The 21843-nt window shown below is 34.8% G+C and overlaps 2 protein-coding genes across 3 annotated transcripts in view; both read left to right on the forward strand.

The window, feature by feature from the left end:
- Positions 1-3529, forward strand: part of LOC135685722 (uncharacterized) — a 46118-nt gene extending 42589 nt beyond the window's left edge. Inside the window, exons 54-58 of the mRNA XM_065201768.2 lie at positions 669-785; positions 1104-1220; positions 1642-1773; positions 2222-2294; positions 2784-3529. Of these exons, the coding sequence (XP_065057840.2) occupies positions 669-785; positions 1104-1220; positions 1642-1773; positions 2222-2294; positions 2784-2941 (597 nt within the window). The 3' untranslated portion in view covers positions 2942-3529. The remainder of the gene's footprint in view (positions 1-668; positions 786-1103; positions 1221-1641; positions 1774-2221; positions 2295-2783) is intronic.
- A 997-nt stretch (positions 3530-4526) lies between these two features.
- Positions 4527-21843, forward strand: part of LOC135685720 (midasin) — a 75390-nt gene continuing 58073 nt past the window's right edge. For both annotated transcript variants that reach the window (XM_089112772.1, XM_089112773.1), the window contains exons 1-24: positions 4527-4778; positions 6459-7337; positions 7717-7952; positions 8536-8647; positions 9083-9944; positions 10328-10577; positions 10882-10986; positions 11399-11512; positions 12269-12340; positions 12539-12614; positions 13361-13632; positions 14019-14197; positions 14396-14487; positions 14937-15053; positions 15526-15672; positions 16288-16438; positions 16857-17002; positions 17684-17808; positions 18121-18256; positions 18788-19060; positions 19668-19794; positions 20116-20182; positions 20731-21050; positions 21621-21829. In XM_089112772.1, coding sequence (XP_088968898.1) covers positions 4665-4778; positions 6459-7337; positions 7717-7952; positions 8536-8647; positions 9083-9944; positions 10328-10577; positions 10882-10986; positions 11399-11512; positions 12269-12340; positions 12539-12614; positions 13361-13632; positions 14019-14197; positions 14396-14487; positions 14937-15053; positions 15526-15672; positions 16288-16438; positions 16857-17002; positions 17684-17808; positions 18121-18256; positions 18788-19060; positions 19668-19794; positions 20116-20182; positions 20731-21050; positions 21621-21829 — 5181 coding nt within the window. In that variant the 5' untranslated portion in view covers positions 4527-4664. The remainder of the gene's footprint in view (positions 4779-6458; positions 7338-7716; positions 7953-8535; positions 8648-9082; positions 9945-10327; positions 10578-10881; positions 10987-11398; positions 11513-12268; positions 12341-12538; positions 12615-13360; positions 13633-14018; positions 14198-14395; positions 14488-14936; positions 15054-15525; positions 15673-16287; positions 16439-16856; positions 17003-17683; positions 17809-18120; positions 18257-18787; positions 19061-19667; positions 19795-20115; positions 20183-20730; positions 21051-21620; positions 21830-21843) is intronic.

Raw genomic sequence — 21843 nt, forward strand, 5'->3', positions numbered from 1 at the left:
TATAATCACTATATTAGAATCTAGTTTATCCTCAAACAAGCCAAAAGTTTTTAGGGTGTTCATTGAAATGTGTCCGTAAAGATTGGGATCAGAACATTATTACCGTAGCATAGTAAGTCGTATTACTCAAGTGCTATGAATTTCAAGATGTATTGTGTTATTACACTCATTTAGTTTTATAAGAAGCTAAGCTCGCGATAAGCACTCAGGTTTTGTTGATTTCAGAGCAAGAAGTTTTTTTAAGCTTTCTTTAACACCAAATGCTAGAGAGCTGCTTTTTAGAAGCACAGAACGTGACATGAGATAGAATGAATAGAACACCGCATGAGTTACGAGGGGCTCTTCCTTTCATTAATATATGTCAGTGAAACAGGAAATGGGTGCCTAATCATCAAAAAGTATCATTTCCATCCTATCTCTCAATGTAGAATTTTCAAGCAGTTTTTTAAAATCTAGGAGATCAGTGTCATGGTTTCTTGCTTTTTTGGTAACCTTAGGACTCTGTTTCTTATTAAAAACGAGTGCATTCCGTGCACAGTCGTTTTGTTAGCATCTCCTCTATACTGTAATTGCGAGTTATGAAAATTTCTGAACGCTAGCGTAAATGAAATTATTGTTCTTGAAAAACGCATATTCTACTGTTTTTATTTTCGATGTTCTATATCTAGGAAGCTGCATCTGTCATAACATTTGAAATTCTAAGCGAGCCTTCGCGGACAAGAGGACCGAATAACCCATGGCCAACGTGGCCTAGAATCTTCAGGGTTGAGTATGGGCACGAAGAGGTTTGTTTTTCAATCATCTTGCTAATCGTTATATTAATCTTGCTCAATTCTCGTTAATGCGAGGAATAAATCTGTATATCTGAATAGCAGCTTTAGATTGAGGCTGTATCTAAAACTTGTAATGCTTTGGAACAGAGCAAGAGCTTTGAGCAAGGGTATCATGATGCATTTGGTAGCAATTCAATGTAATTTATTTCCAACACGAAGGGGGATTTAGCTGTATAATTCTGAGTTCTCAGTTGATTTCTGAGTTTGGGGATTACCTAATTTATCCCGCTACAGTCTAATTGTAATACTTTGCTCTTAAAACCTTCACAGGCTTCCTTGAAATATGGGAAAGACCCAAGATTCTACAATATTATGTCTAAAGAATTCGTTGGTGATGATCTTGGCAATGTAACTGGAGTGAGAGCAGTGGAAATTTCATGGGTCAAGGTAGGGATACTTGCCATTTCTTGCTTTACCCATGATGTATACTCGATTATCAGTACCATATGTTCGATACAAGTTTAAATTTTTCCGAGAACAAAACATAGCAAAAATCACAACTAAAATGATTTATATTATAAGGATCAGTGATTCGAAAGGAAGCGAAATTTTCATGTGGCAACTCCTTTTTTAGATCGTAGTTTGTATTAACTTCGAACAAAACATCCCTGAGAAGCCATTTTTTTCTTTTTTACTTCATAGTTGGTTATTGTAACCTTTAAGATTGTCTTTAGAATTTCTTAAGACACCTAAATTAATCAAGCTGTTTCTTTTCTCTTATCTGATATATTGGAAATTGATACAGCTTTTGAATTTCAAGTTCGATAAAAAAATCATGTAATGAAACTGTCCCTCTTTAATGTCTCAGGATGCCAGTGGCCGTTGGGTTGCAGAGGAGCTGAAGGACACTGAACAGATCTTTTCTGCGGATATTGTTCTCATTGCACTTGGTTTTATTGGCCCCGAGAAATGCCTCTCAAATTCACTTGGAGTTGAAACAGTAAGCAATTTTTTTCTTGTTTAAGGTATAGATACTTAGTGAGTATTAGTATAACATAGAGCTTCCTTCATATAAGGGAGAGGATCAGCTGAAAGTATTTTCGAAGGGCATGCACCATGACTCAATTTAGATATTATTTTCTTCATTCATCTCCCAGGGAAATGTGGAGTTTCATAAATTCTTAAAGAAAAGCTTTCAAGACCTAACAATATTTTTAGGCTAACTTTAGATTCCTTTTCATAGGTTTGTTCTTGTTAGAACGAAGAGTTACAAGTTTGAAGATATTTTTCCCCAGTATTTCTAATATCCGTGTAATGTTCTATTCATGTCCCTCTTTCTCACAACTGTCATTTCTTGATTGAAAAAAATTCTCCACACTGGACAATTTGTCGTGAATATTGCTTTGATGTAATCAGTGCCACTTTAATGACATAAACTCAACTTGCAGAATATTCGTTCCAATTTTGCAACGCCCTCTGGAAAATACAATACAAATGTAGAAAAGGTTTATGCAGCTGGAGGTAGGTCAGTTTTAGTCAAGCCAGTTTATACATGGCTAGATAAAACAGTTCCCTTAGCTTCTTAATGCATGCAAGCATTTTTTCTTCAAACAAAGTAACAACAATGTGATTTTGATGGATTCACAGCTTTACCCAAACTTTTCCTGTTTCTTACCATCTGACAAGTTAATATCTGTAGTATTTTTATAAGTCATATTATATTTTGTATCCAGTTGGGTTGATTTCATATTTAGATACCAGGAACCAGTTGATTCCAGGAAGCTTTGCAATAGAACTTATATGCTTCTTTGTCCTTGTATACATCATTTCATACGATATTCCTTCAGTTCACCAAAACTCACTTATCCTTCACGTATACTATATAAACTGTTTAAAGCAAAAAGCAAACAAAGCATTTCTAGTCATTCGTTTTCAGATGCCTGTTGTTTACATACTTGACTCTTTCAGCATTCAAACCTTAGGCCTTATTCCTCTTATTTTCTTCTACAGACTGTCACTATGGACAATCTTTAATTGTCACTGCCATTGCGGAAGGACGCCAGGCTGCAAGACAGATTGATTTGGACTTGATGGGAACCACGTTTTTAGCTGGTCCCGGCGGAGAGGTAATCATACCCAGGCCTCCACCACGTCATGATGATTCTTGAACTAACCAGCTTAAAGCAGTTTAGTGGACTGTGTCGAATGTTTAGAATTTTAGTATCGTAACATGGTTGAAATAAATGGTTGGTGGTTTGTTCATGAATGGAATTTAGCCGTGATCATGGTCAAGAATCTCAATCATCAATAAGGTTGCAGCTAGCTTCGAATAATGATAATCTGTAACTAAAATCCGTATTGAGTAAGAAAATGACAAGTGTTAGTGCTCGCGAAGATATGGAAATAAATTGCAGTGTCCCGAGTTAATGATTAATATGTCTAGTTCTATTAAGTACTTCGTGTTTATAAAATGAGAAACCGTTTCTTGTAATTGGTATGAAATGGACGGTAACAATAGCTTCTGTGCTGCTTGATATTTTCTTATCAACATAAATTAATTTTCTTGTTTCTTGATGTAGAATATGTAGATAATTATTTTACGTTTTAAAAAGCTGAATTTTATCGAAAAATTTGGACACAAAACATCTGATAGTTGTACCTTGTTAAAATACCATTTGGATACAAAACATTTGATAGTTGTACCTTGTTAAAATACCATTTGGATATAAAACATTTGATAGTTGTACCTTGTTAAAATACCATTTGGATATAAAACATTTGATAGTTGTACCTTGTTAAAATACCATTTGGATATAAAACATTTGATAGTTGTACCTTGTTAAAATACCATTTGGATATAAAACATTTGATAGTTGTACCTTGTTAAAATACCATTTGGATACAAAACATTTGATAGTTGTACCTTGTTAAAATACCATTTGGATATAAAACATTTGATAGTTGTACCTTGTTAAAATACCATTTGGATATAAAACATCTGATAGTTGTACCATGTTAAAATACCATTTGGATATAAAACATTTGATAGTTGTACCTTGTTAAAATACCATTTGGATATAAAACATTTGATAGTTGTACCTTGTTAAAATACCATTTGGATACAAAACATTTGATAGTTGTACCTTGTTAAAATACCATTTGGATACAAAACATTTGATAGTTGTACCTTGTTAAAATACCATTTGGATACAAAACATTTGATAGTTGTACCTTGTTAAAATACAATTAGTTACATCTATGGTTATTAAGAAAATTCTTCATTTAAATGTAACGAATAAATAATCAGATTAATCTAAAACATTGTATCAGATGTTGTCTGGAGCTTCCAATTCTCCTTTTTATGTATTGAGATAATTTAACTATTCTTATCTCAAACAACAGGTTTTATAACTTAAAACGAAATAAACATGCAATTTTATGTTGGCTGGTAGTTTAATTGTTTTTTAGTGGTTTTGTGTCTTATTGTTTATCATGCAACGTTTAATGTTAACAATCGTCCAGCAAACTTGGAGTCTTTTTTGTTGTGACTTTGCTTCAAGAGTTCCAATTAAGGAATTAAATTCCTTTTTGTACAGATATCATAACCGGAAATTTTATACCCTTGGTATGAGAGCCTCATATATTCGGGGATAAAATATTGTAGAAAGCTCAAAAAAATTTCTGTGAATAGTTTCTAACTATATTTCTGATTCTAAATAATGGAGACGGGTCGCCAGGGTAGGAATTTTTCACCCATCCCTGTTTATCTATAATCTCTATTTGGAGTGAAGCCTCGATTTGGGATTTTTGTAAAAATGGCTGACAAACTTGTCCACATGGTATACGTGCCGGAAAGATGATTTTTAAATTTTATGACATCTGCATGCTCCGATGATGGAAAAATCAGAATCTTTACACGAGTTCAAGTTTGATCTTTCTGAAGCTTGTTTAGAGGTAACAAGAACTGTTCCTTTGCCAGATGGCCATCCTCTTGTTTCGTTGAAGGTGAGCAAAACTGTTTTAAATAGTACATTTTGAGGCATGATAGTGCTAATAAAATATTCCAAGATGATATTACACACACCATTCCAAGATTGATGTTGTGAAACTCTATGTTAGTTCAAATAGACCAATACTGAATTACCTTCAGAAATTTCTTGTTTAGCTCCCTTTTGGAAAGAATACGATGCATTCTGTGTTGAAACCTGCAATATTTCAAAGGGTCTTGTCTGGTGTTTTCTTACTACTATCGATTTCGATCTGCATTGCATGGAATGATGGATATCGATAGCATAATCATAGAATAAACAAAATCTTTTGATGGGCTTTTCTTTCAAACTTACTGTGCATCAAATGTTCCATTTCTTTGAAGTAACACTAGGCAGACACTTAGTAGCCTGATACCTTAGTGTTGCTCACAACACACTACCAATATAGTCATACCACATATGATCGTCTTTGCTCACTGGTAAGCCAAATTTGCTTTTGTTGCTGTGCATAGCAAAACTCATACATACTTTCAACCTGAAAGTCATTGAAATTTTGAATTTCGTGGTCATGGTGCATTCTTAATGAATTCATAAGACCTCTTCATTAGTAAAACAACATCAAATTAGTTTGAAATCATTAAATTGCAAATACTCTTGATGTTATGTATCATCTGTAACTGAAGGACTGTTTTCTACTCCATTTTCTATGCCAGGGCCTGTTTTCTACTGGTGCATAGCTAGTTAGAATACCAGGATGGAAATCTTTTATTTATATTAGAGATCTCTGATGCAGACTTGTACTACAGACTTGCTTACTGGTTAAGACTAACACTGTTTTGATTTCTTGGCTTTGTTTTGATTATTTGTTCTCACTGGGTTTTATTTCTTGATGTAAGAGCATTTATCAGGCCTTTTCATAAGAAAAAGCCCATGCGAGTGGCCCAGCACTCTTGTGGTTTTCCTTGTGTGAGCAATCAAAAAATGATAATAATAATCAATCAACAAAGCTTGAAGCATCTGTAATGATTACAAAAACCATGATGATCCTGTTATAGGGTGCTTTTGTGTAAGGTAAAATCAAATGAAGTCAAATGGTTACAGTAATCTTTAATGAACTCCAAGAAAGATCAAATACCAAATGATCACAAAATGTTGTACCAAACCTGCTTAAAAACACTTTAGCTACCCAGGTGATGTTCCAAGGTCTAATGTAGTTCGAATACTGGGTGGCTATTGTATTTCTAAACATTCACAATGAAATTGCTTTTTTCTTTTGAGATGTGTTTAATTCGGCTTGCTTGTGTTTCCTGTGTTTTGATATACTGGCTTTGTTTCATCTATGACACTTGCTTGGTTCACAAAAGATGACTGAAAATGTGTTAACTGATAAAATATTTATTCCTTACAATTTACTGTTTTACATGAGCGATCAAATTCTTGAGTGATTGGGTTTGCACAAGTGGTGACATGATCACAAGTGAACGTTCACAACAAATGAAAAGGCCTGATTAATGCAACACAAGGAAATCCACTTAATTCATACCATAATTTTTCTAGAATGTACCTCTAAATATTGCAGGATGTATTGAAAAAAATTTAGATTTTCTTATGGGAAAACATTTTGGTTATCATCCTTTCAGGTATTTATTTTGTAACAGGTAGCATTTTTATTAAAACCTATTCATTTCATCAACAGAAGCCTCCAAAGAAGTCAAGAATCTTTGAAGTATTGACAGATCTTATATGCAAGCCGGAAACATGTAAACAAGTGGCAGCTTGCTGTAGGCCAATTCTAGCAGAAATTGTTAAAAGATCAGTCTTGGATGCAATAAAAAAGAATGAGAAAAATCCAGGGTTTGCATATGCTATCAGCATTCTTACTGTTGAGTACCCTTTCCTCTCAGACATAACAGAAGAATATTTCTCATTTCTTATCAATTTAGAATATGGCAAAGATATTGATGACAATCAAGTCTGTGTTTTTGTCAAAGCTTATGCAAATCTTCTTGCTCTTAACTCAAATAGATTTTTTGAGTTTGTTGATTGGAGGTTGATTACAAAATCATTAGAAAGCTCAAATCATAACTTTGATGCTGTCAGATGTGTCTCTCTTGCCGCAAAATATTGCGATCTTAGTAAATTGATGCCACCTAAACTCCTGGAACAATGTTTAAACGTGAAATATAATTCTGGTAATGGAGAAAAGAATGAGAAACCGTCATTGCAACAGATGGATGTTTGCATGCAAAATGGAGATAACTATTGTTTTGGAGATATTGTGTTTACAACCGATGACATCAAGACAAATCTCATTCCAGTAGCTGGGGTCTTGTTACCTAGAAAAAGGAAGCTTTCTCTTATTGACCCAAAACTGAAAGAGTTTGTTGTAACTGCAGGGTCCTTTGAGAGTTTGCAATCTTTGGCTTTTGCAATAATGACAAAGACACCAGTCCTTCTTGAAGGAGAACTTGGGGCTGGAAAGACATCTTTACTTGACCATTTTGCACTAATGATGGGGAAGGTTGAAGCACCAGATATTCTTAAGTTGCAGCTTGGTGATCAGACTGATAGCAAGGTTATCCACATTTTGTTATTTTTGAATCATTTATTGGTGATAATTTTGGAAGTTTTGTTTGACTTGTTAATCAATTCTATCATTCTATACTTGAGCATTAATTCTGTGATAAGTTTGGTTTTGGCTTCCAATAGTAAAATTATCCTTTCGTAAGTCCTAGTTTATTTGCCTAATCAGCTATATAATTGATGTCTATAGTTATCTGATTGATCATAATTTAAGTGTTTGATTACTGATGTTTGTTAACCAATAAATTATGACCTTAAAATAAATTCAGTATATTTTTGCACTATTAGTTTGCCGAAGACTGATGAGTTTCAGCAGGCTACATTATGAACGGAAATATTCCTATTTTTCAATTTTTATACTTTTGTTTCAGTCCATGCTTGGGATATATGTTTGCACTGAAACCCCTGGAGAATTCAAGTGGCAGCCTGGAACTTTGACAAAAGCCGTTAAGAGTGGCAGTTGGCTGATTCTTGAAGATATCGACTCTGCACCCCTTGATGTCATCTCAGTGCTGATTCCTCTTTTGGAAGGTAAACCTTTATCTATTCCAGGACAAAGCAGAGAAATTATACCAGCACCAGGATTTCAGATTTTTATGACGAGAAGGTATGATGACATCTTTACCAATGATTTTTATCAGCAAAGTTAGTTTGTAAAAAGAAATGTGGATCAGTACTAATTAAAATTACTCCTTACCCACCTGTCATAATGAGCCTGATGCTATATAGGTAGCGCTGTACATGCTTTTAGTGTGTGAAAAAGGATGGCTTAAAGTTGCTTCTCCAGCTACTCAAAGACGTTGCACAGACTACAAACTATTTTTTGGGTTTTAAATTATTTTAGTGAATGGGTCATTGCCTGGTCTGTGAACTTTGCATAGCAAGTCTGTAGTGTGTAGTTCTTCATACAGTTTAAGGACAGTGTTTCCGATGGAAAAAGGTAAACATTTTCTGGAAAGGACCCTTATTGTAAAATAAGTCTGGACACTTCTGCTTGCATTTTTCATGGCTCTGCTTGAATCAATACAGACCAATAGAGATTATTACAGAGGTGTAAAAATGTCCACTCACGGTCTGCCGTCAAAGATCTATTTAAAAAGTGTTCTTTTTTAACTTGTTTTGTTAAATGACTGTTGATAACACAGCTTTTATTTATGCATGTAAACTGAAAAAGAAACATCCATCCTTAGAATTCATAAGGGATTTGGAGGCAGTTTTCATCAAAATGCACCAAGCAAATCAATTGAGCATCTTTGCTGCAAAATTCACTTGGAATCTCTATCTAAGGAAGAGTTACTTGAGGTAAAAATTTTCAATGCTAAAAATTTGGTAAAATAGCACAATATATCAAATAAAGAGTTTTTGTATTGAATGTTTTTTTGTTAGTTTCAAGGTACTCATGTCTTCCTTGCCCATACGTATTTTTTCTTTCTTTTATGAGGTCAAAACAGTGAGCTTGACCCTGTGCATGCTGCTCACTGTGGGGACAGGCAACAGTGTTGTCTACGTTTTTTAGCAGTTTTCAACAAGTTACCATTTTCATTAGAACAAATTTAAGATATTTTCTGTTTTCTTTTTGTTGTTCTAATTGAAGTTACCCCATTATGTTTCACGCAACTCGTTTTTTTAATTGACCTTACAGTGAAATATTTAATTACTTTTCATCAAGCATTTGTTGATTAAAGCATTTTATTTTTTTTTGAAATCCAAACATTTATGAGTTCATATTCTTCACAGATTTTACTTAAAAAACATCCGCATTTGGAATCAGTTGCAGCCAAACTTATAGATGTATACTGTATGGTTTCAACGGATCTCAAACTAGAATCTGCAAACGACACTGTTCTTTCTAATTTACCTGCATTGCAAAGAAATTCGACTTCCAGAGATTTCTTCAAATGGTGCCAGAGGCTTGCAGAAAGATTTCAAACCAGTGCTCTGATCTCAGTAAATCATGAAGTATTTCAAGAAGCATTCTCTTGCTTTTGCATTCCAGTTGGAAATGTTGAAGATAGGCTAACATTGGCCCACGCTATTGGTGCAAAACTTGGCATCACAAAAGACAAAGTTGAGTTCTACGTTCTCAGGAATAAAGGAAGCGTACAGCAGACACAGCTTACTTTTTCAGTTGGAAGAGCAGCTCTTCCAAAAACAGAAATGTCAAGCTTTGTTAGAAAAAACATGGTTTCCAAAAACTATGCTTTTACAAGGCATTCGTTGAATCTTTTGGAACAGATTGCAATTTGTGTTTTTAATAACGAGCCAGTTTTACTTGTTGGAGAAACTGGTTGTGGAAAGACATCAACTATACAATATCTTGCTTCACAGTGTGGGCATAGGTTTGATGCGATCAACATGAGCCAACAGAGTGACGTCACTGATCTTCTTGGAGGGTTTAAGCCTGTTGACTTTAGGCAGATAGTCCTTCCACTCAGGAGGTCATTTGAAGATTTGTTCGTGAAGACATTTTCTCAAAAGCAGAACATCAAGTTTTTAGGGCATATACAGCAGTGTTTTGCAGAGAAAAAGTGGGAGATCTTGCTAAAGCTAATGAGTCATTGTAAGAAAGCTGCACTGAAACGAAAGGGTCTCAAGAAAGGTTTGGTTTTTACTTTTATTTTTAAAACAAAGTAAAATGATTTTAATAATAATAAAAACGAACATTATAAAAACATCTACATCTAGAGTTTTACAACATTTCTGTTATCAAAGTTTGTCCTTTAACAAGAAATATGTTTTTATAGAAAATATAAAAACATCACATTTACAGGTCTACAAAGCAGTTCAATAATTTTAAGTCATTAAAATCGTATACATAGATGTTGTTTAAAATATTTTCAAAAGCAAATACAGACATATACAAATGTAATGCGATTTATTTATCTCAGCTGTAACTATTTTTTTTCAGATTTTGTCTTTTAGTGATCCATTTGAAATATAACTTGTGTACAGTCAATACTAACAAACCATTTTTTTATCAAGATATGGATGACTTAGAAGAGCTGATAGTTCAATGGCAAGCGTTTGGCCTAGATCTAAAGAAAGTTTTGAAGCAGCTTCACGAAGGACATTCCCTGGCATTTGCTTTTATAGAGGGAACGCTAATCAAAGCTGTAAAGAATGGAGACTGGATTCTTTTGGATGAAATTAATCTTGCTACAGCTGAAACCCTTGAATGTCTTAGCGGTTTGCTTGAAAGTAGATCTGGATCAGTTGTGCTCGTTGAACGAGGGTAAGATTTCTTTGGGACACTTCCGGCACTAGTCATAAGGCTCTAAGGGGAGAGAAATAAATATATTCAGCTCACGCCCGATTTATTGGAAGAAAACGACCTTCTACCAATGAGCTTACATCTCAAAGCATCTCAAAACTGGCTTTCTGCCTTCCAGATGTATGTTTTAACAAAATGTCCTTAAAGCTTCAATCTTAACGATTCACAGCGTGTTTTCAGACCTTCGCCAACATTCTCGATTAATGATTTCCTTTCCATCTTCATCTTCTCGATTCAAATTGAATATAACTTTTTTATTTTCTAGCGATGCAGAGCCAGTTCGAAGGCACGAAAATTTCCGATTGTTTGCTTGCATGAATCCTGCAACAGACATTGGCAAAAAAGACCTGCCATTTGGCATCAGAAATAGGTTTATGATTTAGATTGTTGTGTATCTAGATGTTTGCATGATTGCTGGGTAGATGTATGTAAGGATGCCGTTTTTACAGCAAATATGTGTTTAGTTTTGGAAATTAAATTGTTATTTCAAACCATTTTGAAATAACAAGGGTATCTAACCAGGAAAAAGCTGATATTAGAATCACCACCATGATTTGGAATTTTAAGAATGTACATTTTTGAGGTTAGCATCGTTTATCCCTATAGCTTTTCATTTATAACAAAAGCAAGTTATCAATTCATTACTAGAGGAACTTTAGTCCAGTATAACATTGACAGTCTTGTTGGCTGTTTCCATTGGTTCTATTAGTCAATTTGTTACCTGAGTATTCAGAAAGGCGTTTTTCTTCCTTGATGTTAATCGTTCTGCTTTGAAATATTAGATTTACGGAAATCTATGTGGACGAGTTGAATGACATTGCCGACTTGAAAGTCTTGGTCTCTCACTACTTGCAGCATGGTGAAATCACTTCGAAGCTTGTTGATGGAATTGTAAGGTAAGGTTGTTGATGTTGAGGTCCTTTGCCATGTTGTTTATAGTGAGTCTGTTTGTGACGTATTGATGATGTCATTTCATGCCTGTGATTGTTTGTGAAGGCTGCTTATTTGCAAAATGATGCAAATGTAATAAGCATTTTTAAAAAAGTGTCTCATGATTAGACAGTCAATTTATCACACTTTTCAGTATAAATAGAGCCATCAGATTAGTTATCTGATTTATCTGAATAGGCCCTATAATAGGCCGTTATAATAGGCGATCAGTGTCAAATTCAGGTCAATTTTGACTTAATATGACCCTGATCGAACAAATACAAGCTTGATCAAATTTAATTTTAAGATCAAACCTTAAGTTGAACTGTTGAGGGCAAATTTTTTGCAAACCTACCCGATTGACGCACCAACAGCCCAAAAATAGATGAGAGATGATGAGAGAATACTACCTCCAGTCCTGTGACTTGAATCTGGTCAATGGTCTGAGGACCATCTTACACTTATTAAGTTGGTTAGATACGGTAAATACAGTATCTAGAACTTAAAAAAAGCTCTGATCTATGAACACTAAAACCTTGAGCTATTATGGCACGATAGATAGTTCTAAACTTTGGCAAGTTTTCAGAAATTCCCAAATAATTATGAATCATCCAGAAAATTATACGATAGGTTTTGATTGCTCACAATTACTACATCATTACTTTTTTTAGTCACTTTCTTCTTCTTACTTGGTTATTGGAGTAATTACTTATATTTCGAAGGTTTTACCAGCTTATTCAGCAAGAAGCAAAAGACAAACTTACAGATGGCACAGGGCATCGACCCCACTACAGGTTTGCAACATCAAATATGTAAAATCGGCTGAATTTAGCGATTATTGAATTCTCACCTTTATCAAACAAGGTCTGCATTTTAATAAAGTTTATATTACCTGTAGACGGAACTGTAGTGCTTTGTCTCAATTGAAAAACCACCGTTTTTCACATCGGATTTGAAGTACATTTTTCACACAATTTTCTCTTTCATTATAGCTTGAGAACATTGTGTAGAGCTCTAGAATTTGTTGCCCGGAGTACTAACATGGCGCTACCAAGAGCTATCTACGAGGTACTGTAATTTGATGTTATTCACTAGAATAGCTTCAGTTCAGTAAATATCAGATTTTGACAGATAACTTTATATATTGTAATGATCCTTGTCTGACCGTATTAATATCATCCATTGTATAACTGTCATTTACAACTTACATTATCTTTTTATCCAAAGTAGCGAAATCAACATATTGATTGATATAGGATAACGAATATCATCTAGCATTCCTATAGCATATTATTTAAAGTTTGATCGAAGCGTAACCATGTGTGATCGTAGGAGAATTCACATTCCTGTTTGTTGTATAACGTATCTTTGGTTATACCAGCTATTATGAACTTTAATGCATATTTGACCTTTAATATTAACACACTTCTGGATTTTCGCGCCCTTTGATTTGATCATCACAACAACACTCTAAAATGTTACAGTTTGTCTTTAGTTAACAAAACAAATTTCCGGTTTATTTCTACTTTGCCATTTTTTGGCTATGGTGTACCAAACCCAAAAAGAGCTTTAAAATTCAATCTTTCGGGCCATAATTCATATACAGTTACAGTCAGGTCCATTATTTTGCTTTTTCGTCAGTTTAACAAACCTTAACCCCAAGTCAAGTGAGACTTTTCCAGTCCTTGCCGTTTAAAGAACATTCAACAAACCACATTTCCACAGTACTTAACAATTAATACATTTTCTCTACTGTGAAGTTGCATATTGTTTTTTAAACTCTGTAATGCTATAGGGCTTTTTTTATTTTTTAGGGTTTTTGTCTAAGTTTTCTAACACAGCTAGATCGGTCTTCCCACCCAACCGTTGAAGTAATGATTCGAGTGAACATCCTCGGACACCTCACTAACATCAACAGTTTGTTATCTCAACCAATTTCATGTCCAGGAAAGCCTTCTTTATTTTGCCAAGTCGAAGGGTATTGGATAGAAAAGGGGGAGACTGTGGTCGCTACGCCTCAAGAATATGTCTTAACAGCTTCTGTTCGCGAGAATCTGCGGGACCTTGCGCGAGTTGTGTCTGGAAGGTAAGAGTAGCCATTTTTGCAGGCTCTGTAAACTGCATTGACTTTGAACATTTTATAATTTCTTCTCTAGTGTTGTAATCTGATTATCTTCAGTTACAACCTCCTTCAATACGATATTTTGATATCTTTGGGAATGTTTGATATTGTTATTGTTACAATATCAAAGAGTTAGCCTTTTTAGAGATTGTAGCTTGAGGAAGCGTTTGTTGATCTCTTTGAACGAATGAGCGAACCAGTATCGAACATTGATCCTTTTCAATTTCCATAATCTACCTGGCTCGCTAGAATTCGAATGTTAGAAAAGATATGAAGAATAAACAGCATATCACATTGTTTCGTAACATGTCTAGATTTTACACGAAGCGGTTTCCTCTTCTTCTTCTTAGAAAGTACCCGGTTTTGCTGCAAGGTGAAACTTCCGTTGGAAAGACAAGTTTGATTACATACTTGGCCAAAAGCACAGGGAACCAATGCGTTCGAATCAACAATCACGAGCACACTGACATACAAGAATATATCGGCTGTTACTCTGCCGATGAGAACGGGAGACTGGTCTTCAAGGATGGTAAGAGGGATTTACGTTATTGTAGATTACTTAATTGTACTCTTTTCTTGCAGTTCGCTTACAAAGAAGGAATCCAAATTTACTGCAGATTTAAATGAAAGATGCCTAGATAATAGGTACTTGTGTTAGGTTTGATTTGAATCAATCTGTTTTTCTTTCTTTGTTTCTGTATAAATTCAACACTCTTCGTTCATAAAGGTCTTTTGGTTGATGCTATGCGAAAGGGCTACTGGATTATCTTAGATGAACTGAATCTTGCTCCTACAGATGTCCTAGAGGCGCTCAACCGAGTAGGTTTCACATATTTAGAAATTCTATGTTTATTTTTTTCTGCCAGTTTTCAACGAAAAGTAATTTTTATCTTACAAAACCTTTCTGTAATTTTCTGTAAGCTTTTCATATTTGACTGATTTGTAAATCTTTTGAAAGTAAGGTTTGCTAAAATCATTATGCACTCTTTATGCTAATTTACACACACATCAATATATAGTTAGGATTGGTTTTAATCAGTTTATCTTATAGTACTTGTTGCTAAAAAGTGACAAGTGGATGGTAAGTGTTTTTTAAGACGTTTGAAGAGGAATGCAAGGAAATCAGCTTGTAACCCCCTCTGGGGTTTCTGAATTTTTTTATATATTTTAGGAATTATTTATATTCTTTATACCGAAAGTACCTGACAGCTGTTTCCTTAATGAATATTTTTTAGCTGTTTCTCAGTACAATCTTTTGTGTCCTATAGCTACTTGATGATAACAGAGAATTATTCATAGCTGAAACTCAAGAAACGATCAAAGCCCACCCTAAGTTTATGCTGTTTGCAACTCAAAACCCACCTGGACAGTATGGCGGACGAAAGGTACTTCCAACGACGACTTGTCTTTTTGTGTAATGTCTGATATGCTTGACAGGGCTATGCAGACATCTGCCAACAAAATATTTTATAAACTTTCTTTTAATATGACCATCTGCCTTCCAGTTTTAATAAATCCTTTTTTTAATGTGAATGAGCTTTTAAACTTGCAAAATGCTGTGATGCAAAATGATGGCATAGACTCCGAAGAGACCATATTTAAGATGGTTTGATATTATCACTTTTACTCAAAATTTAAGAAGCGGTTCTGATGCCATTAAATAAAGCTGCTTCAAGGGGAGCATTTCATGCCGATAGGGAAATGCGTTGCTTGAGTATTTATTTATTGACACTGACGATTAAAAAAAATTTGCCTTCAACGCGTAAATCGCAACAGCTGACACTTTACAAATTGTAGTCCCTCTTCTGTTACAATTTCAAACAGCTAAAAAGCTAACATAATTGTCTCCGTTTTTAGATTTTATCAAGAGCTTTTAGAAATCGATTTGTTGAGCTGCATTTTGACGAAATCCCAAGCGATGAGCTGCAAACTATTCTCCATAAAAGATGTCATCTTCCTCGGTCATATTGTGGCAAATTCGTTGCTGTGATGCAAGATCTTCAGGTTTTTGCTTCTACAATCTTTTCAGTGACACATTTTTTAGCAAAAGATTTTACCACTCTTCACTACATCTAGCTCTTCTATCGTAAATTTTTCATTTAGATTTTTGATTTAGTTCATTTTTATGTTTTATGTTCATTTTAAATCTTTTTGGCAGCCGTTTTGTGTAGACGTTTTTTTGTGATTAATTATATGTGCATTGATTATTGTGTTGTAGAAAATTTTTCTTGCAATGAAATAACAACAACTATTGAAAAAAATAATTAAATGTAAATGAATGCAATGGATTTTGGAAGACTTAATGAAGACCTAGAGAATTTCAAACTCTTCGGACAGGGGAACATGGATTCGTAAATAAATGTATCGTTGTGATTTCTGTATCAGATTTTGAAGCATTTAAAGTAGCTTTCACTAAGTGTTCAAATGGAGATTCAAGTTATCAAGCTGGAGGTTGTTAAATGTTTTAAGATACAAGTAGGTGCGCATTGCATTTACGCTAAAAATAATCATGACCCCGTTTGCGCTTTTGATTTCAGCAGTCGTATTCTTTTTGTTTAAGGCCTGAGTTTCAAAATTGTTTTAGATCGGTTTGCGATGTTGAATGTCTCTTTTCTATAGACTCGAAGGAAATCGTCTGGAATATTCGCAGGAAAGCATGGATTTATCACCCTGAGAGATTTGTTCAGATGGGCTGAGAGATATCGACAAACGCCAACCGAGAGCCTGAAAACAAGATTTTATGACTGGGATCAGCACATTGCTGAAGATGGTTAGTAAAGCATTTTTGTACAATTAACGCACAATTGCCACAAAGTTGAATGAAAATTGGTTATTGCTTATGTATTGAATGGGGCTGAGAGCAGAATGTGGTCATTACAGATTTGAGATCCAATGTTTGCGTAGGCAATGAAGCCTTTGGCAAGTTCTTTACGGAGCTTTTTGCCTCTCTCTTATTTGGATAAAGATAGCGAGAAAAATTCAATAATTAATGTCATGGTCTATTGATCCAAGGGTCTGTCATCCGTGGCTCAAATGACTGACATAATCCAACCCTTACTTAGATTCGCTAGCTCCATGCTATTTCAGGCCTAGGAATCACGAGGTGTAGCGAGAGGATGGCTGGTAATAAACATCACAATGCTAAGATTGCCTTGTTTATCGTGTATAATGATTTCTTGCATTTAAAGGCTACATGCTGTTAGCGGGAAGATGCAGAAAACCTGACGAGGCTACTGTAATCCAAGAAACGATAGAAAGAATCATGAAGAGGAAGATTAATCTAGAGACCTTGTATGGAACTGGCTCACTGATAACCTCGGAGATTTTACAGCAGGTAAAGACTTTGTAGTAACGTTCAGATTGATATCATTTAAACCGTCTTGCTATTTTTTTATGTGCAGGGCTTTTCTGACCTCTGTTTTGCTACTTGTCATGTTCTTCCAGTTTTGTACTAAACTGTTTTGCGTATACTGAAAGTCACACACTGTATCGTCCATATGAGTCATGATATGGTAGGTTTATGATCAGCAGTTTTCTTGATTTAGTCTTTTATAAGAATCAAGAATCGCTTCCCCTGCATCGCTACATCGACTTAACTGATGATTGCTCAGTAAATGGGCACCTCACCTCAGTGCTGCACAGCAGGACTAGGAAATAAATGTTTCAATATATAGAAGCTGCAATTATACTAATTACCTGGTAATATACAATTTGTCTTTACACGAGGAAGCACTGTAGGTCAGTTCTTGCAACGATGAAATTCAGCCTTCACCATAGCGACGCAAACCTAACCTTATTTTTTGGGGAAACCCTTTACTGATAATCCTTGTATCCTCCTCTATTGCCTCTTGTGTTATTTTCAAAGTTAAACTGTTATTTGTTTTTCTGTACAGGGTTTTTGTTACTGCAATCTAACACTGCTGTTAATTTGAGTTCTATCTTTTTTTTAAGAAACCTGATTTCATACATTTGTTGCTTCTTCTCTGCCACTTCTTTACAAGCGCGTTTTTTCCAGGTTGGTTCGGCAAAATTTGACAACTTCGAACATCTTGTTTGGACCAGCAATTTGCAACGTATGGCTGTTCTAGTTGGACGAGCAATTCAGTTCAATGAACCTGTTTTACTTGTTGGTGAAACCGGGTATGGTGCATTGATTGAATTTAAAGCATTTTTATGATTTTTTGATATTTAATTACAAAAAGTATGAAAATTTAAAAGGGGGAACTTTACCATTCTGTAACTTAAGTAAGATGATATATTAGGTGATATGTTTTGTCTTGATCATCCACTGTCAAAAAAGTCTTCTCTAAATATTGTTTCAATATAACAGTTGACAACGACTTTTTTTTGGTTCAAGGCAAAGCTTTAAAATTTTCTTTAGCTTCGCTGAGGAAACATACGTTCCCAAACGTCTTTCCTTTTTTAACTGAATTTTTGTTTCATTCATTTCAGTTGCGGAAAAACAACAATTTGTCAACTATTCTCAAACATTCGCAACACAAAACTATTTTCAGTGAACTGTCACATGCACACCGAATCCTCTGATTTCATTGGTGGATTGCGACCCGTTAGGCAAAGAGATCAAGATGTAAGTGAATTTGACCGATAGTCTCTGTAAAGGAACTATTGTATAAAACATTGTTTGTGTTCACTGCTCACTGTAAAAAATCCCATAATGCCAATGCACTGGTTGCTTAGGCAGTGCAGATAGTTACACAATACGCATTTCCATTAATAAGCGTCATTGTTATTTTATTACCTTCTATCAATCTTAAAAAATAACTGGTTATCATATCGTGTAATTGTTAGGGATGATTCACTTCTCGAACATGTGACCCAGAGAAGCCAGAGGCTTGATTGCTCATTTTAACGTTGAGTTTGATATGGTTCTTGTATTTTGGTGGCTGCGTGTAGGATTTTTTGGGGAGCTAGTTAAATTCTAAGCTCTGACTCAGTAGCTGTCACTGGCTTGTTTATAACTGAAAAACGACTTTCTGCAAGGAGTTATTGGGTGTGTACTTCAAATCATATCTGTCGATGGACAACCCACAGATCTAGATTTACTATCTATTTATATTTGAATTTCAAATAATATTGCTATTTCTGCTTATGTTCCCAGAGTGAAGAAATGAGGCTGTTTGAATGGAGTGATGGGCCTTTGGTAACGGCACTCAAGGAAGGCTCTTCATTTTTGATCGATGAGATATCACTGGCCGATGACTCGGTATTAGAGAGACTAAACAGCGTTCTTGAAACAGATAAAACTTTGGTCATAGCGGAGAAGGGTGGAACTAGCAACTCGACAGAAGACGATATTGAAATGATTGTTGCAGATCCAAACTTTAGATTATTAGCAACTATGAACCCAGGTGGAGACTTTGGCAAAAAAGAGGTTTGTTTCTAAGTGAACCATAATGGGCCTAAGTTATTATTTGTTATAGAATTTTGTCAAAATTTTTAGGTTTTTGTGTTTTTATGTTATTCATCCGGCTAAACTGAGCAATGCGAAATTGAGAAGCAGACTGGATCGCAAATCAGCCAAGGTGCTTTCCCATCTAGATATTAAAGAATCTTTCGATATAAGCTGTATACATATATAACAGTTCCATTTTCGTCCAATTTGAAATATTCAGTTAAGTCAGAAGCTGAAGAAGATAGATTGATCTGGTGTCATGTTAAAGCCAATCGAAAGATACAAAAGTGGCTTAAGCCATCTTTCAATCAACTATTGGCTCGTCAATAAGCTTGTGAGTGCTGAATGGTATTAGCTTATTGATTTGTCAGTTTTGATCGACAGATGACTTCAGCCACTCTATAGTTCCTAGATTTTTTCGAGTTGTAAAGTTTACTATGTTTGCTGTCTGTGGTAGGATAGCGAATATTCTAGTATTTCAGTCATTCGAGGAATATACACGTGCCTGCCATAAAATCTTGACTTTGCTGCTAAAAACAATTTTAAACGAACGAGTTTTGAAAATTTCTCACTTTTATTATTTCAGCTTTCACCAGCACTGAGAAATCGTTTCACTGAAATCTGGTGCCCACAATCTGAGGATCGAGAAGATTTCATCAAGATCATTGAACACAATATCAATGTAGCGCCTGACACCCAGGGGCAAATAAACGGTATTTGGTTCATTTTTACTTGTTTTAAGTTAGTCTGCCAATTTAAATGCAGATCGAATGCAGTTATTCCTTGTGCTACCTCTTTGATCGTTTGATACCTTCAGAAATTAGAGAAATACGTCGCATTATCATGTTGCAAGGTGCAGCAATATGAACACCTTGTACACAAGTACAGAATCAAACAACCCACTTTGCACTTTGCAACAAAGCTCATCAAACGATGCAACATGTTGCACCAAATGTTGCACCATTCTTTGTATTATTTAGTACAATATTGCGTCTTTGAATTACTTCTAATATATGTTATTTTTAATGGAACAGGAAGAAAGTTGGGTGAAATGATGGTTGACTTTGTTCAGTGGTTTCAGAAAACAGAACCAGGCCAAAGGTTTGTTTCCAGTGTAGCGATTTCCTACCTGTACTGTTACACTTTCATACATTTTGTTTCCAGTGTAGTGATTTCCTACCTGTGCTGTTACACTTTCATGCAAATATGAAAAGTACTGAAACGTTTGCCACATAACATAATTTAAAGAATTCAGGAGATTTTGATAGGCTTTTCACAAGCCTGAAGTACAAGTACTAAAATTATTTAAAGAAAGGAATAATATTGTAAATGTTTGCCACTTTTTTATATCACTTTGAAGTAATTTTGATCTTGGAAATTACCAATATGAATGCTGCCACTTTCTTTTGTCTACTTTATGAAAAATCAATATTTAGCATTGTATCCTAGTGAGTAGTGACCATTGTTTTTTAATATTTTATTTATTTTGTTCATTCATTAATTGGTTTTTTATAAAATGTATTTTCATGACATCCAGATTTCAAATTAACCATTTAATCGCTTTTCGTATTAACTTTGGTGATGTAATCAATGAAATTTTCACCTATTGCCTATGCTAAATGATTAATATATCGTTATTTTTTTAACAGAGTCACAATCAGCATTCGAGATTTTCTGTCCTGGACTGAATTTGTAAATAAAACCTGTACGACGTATGCTGACGAAGATCAATCTGCAATGACTCTTTCGCCCCAAGTTGCGTACATTCATGGCGCATTCCTTGTGTTTATTGATGCGATTGGGTCAGGTAGCAGTTGGTCTGGTCCGAATTTTTCCCTGGAGGTTGCACGCAAAGCTTGCCTGTCTTTCTTAAAATCCCAAGTGGAAATCCAGGCTGATTTGTTGCGTTATGAATTTCTGCTAAATCACCAGTCATTATTTGGGATTTCCCCGTTTGTGATCAGCCGAGGTATGTTAATTAACCTTTTAAATTCAGGCTAGTATGACAGCTCTTTTCCACGATTGGCGTTAATATGGTGCTCTTGTTATTCTTTAAACAACATCCTTCAGGAATTCTCTGCTATACGATGATTTCTGAACACTCTGCTGTTGATTTAGGAATACTTTGCCGTACATATTTAAAACAATTTCTCAAGTTGTATGTACTGTAGTATTTTCATAAATCCTCCTTTTTCAAACAAGCCATTTTGAGAAAACAACAGCCAGTTGATCAATGCTTTCTATATGCAATTTAATAAATTTTAGTTAAAAAGCTTTTTTATCCGTTTCACTTTTAACGTAGATTTTTGGGTCACAAATCTTGTTCTTTTTGAATATATTCTGTTTATCAATATTGCTGATATTAATGTTTTATGTTGGATAATCTAAACATCAACTTTCAGCATACAAGTTTCGATAAGCCTTGCTGATGTAAAAATCTTAGGAATGTAATTTTTTTTTGCATTCATGTTTCTCTGTAAACATACTTGGGAATGTTATTCTTCGATATTTTTTCCTTATCTTATCTTTCTGCTGTTAGGTCCTCTTCCTCCGGTTCCAGTGACTGGTTCATATTCTTTGACAACCAAAACAACATCAGAGAACACGCTCAGACTTCTGCGTGGCCTGCAGTTGGCTCGTCCCATTCTCCTCGAGGGTTCTCCCGGAGTTGGAAAAACAAGCCTCGTCACTGCTCTTGCAAGGCATTCTGGAAATGAACTGACTAGAATCAATCTTTCAGAACAGACGGTAAAATAAATGAA

The sequence above is a fragment of the Rhopilema esculentum genome, chromosome 15 (genome assembly GCF_057945365.1).
Source record: "Rhopilema esculentum isolate cy_ngs chromosome 15, ASM5794536v1, whole genome shotgun sequence".
In the NCBI taxonomy this organism is placed as follows: domain Eukaryota; kingdom Metazoa; phylum Cnidaria; class Scyphozoa; order Rhizostomeae; family Rhizostomatidae; genus Rhopilema; species Rhopilema esculentum.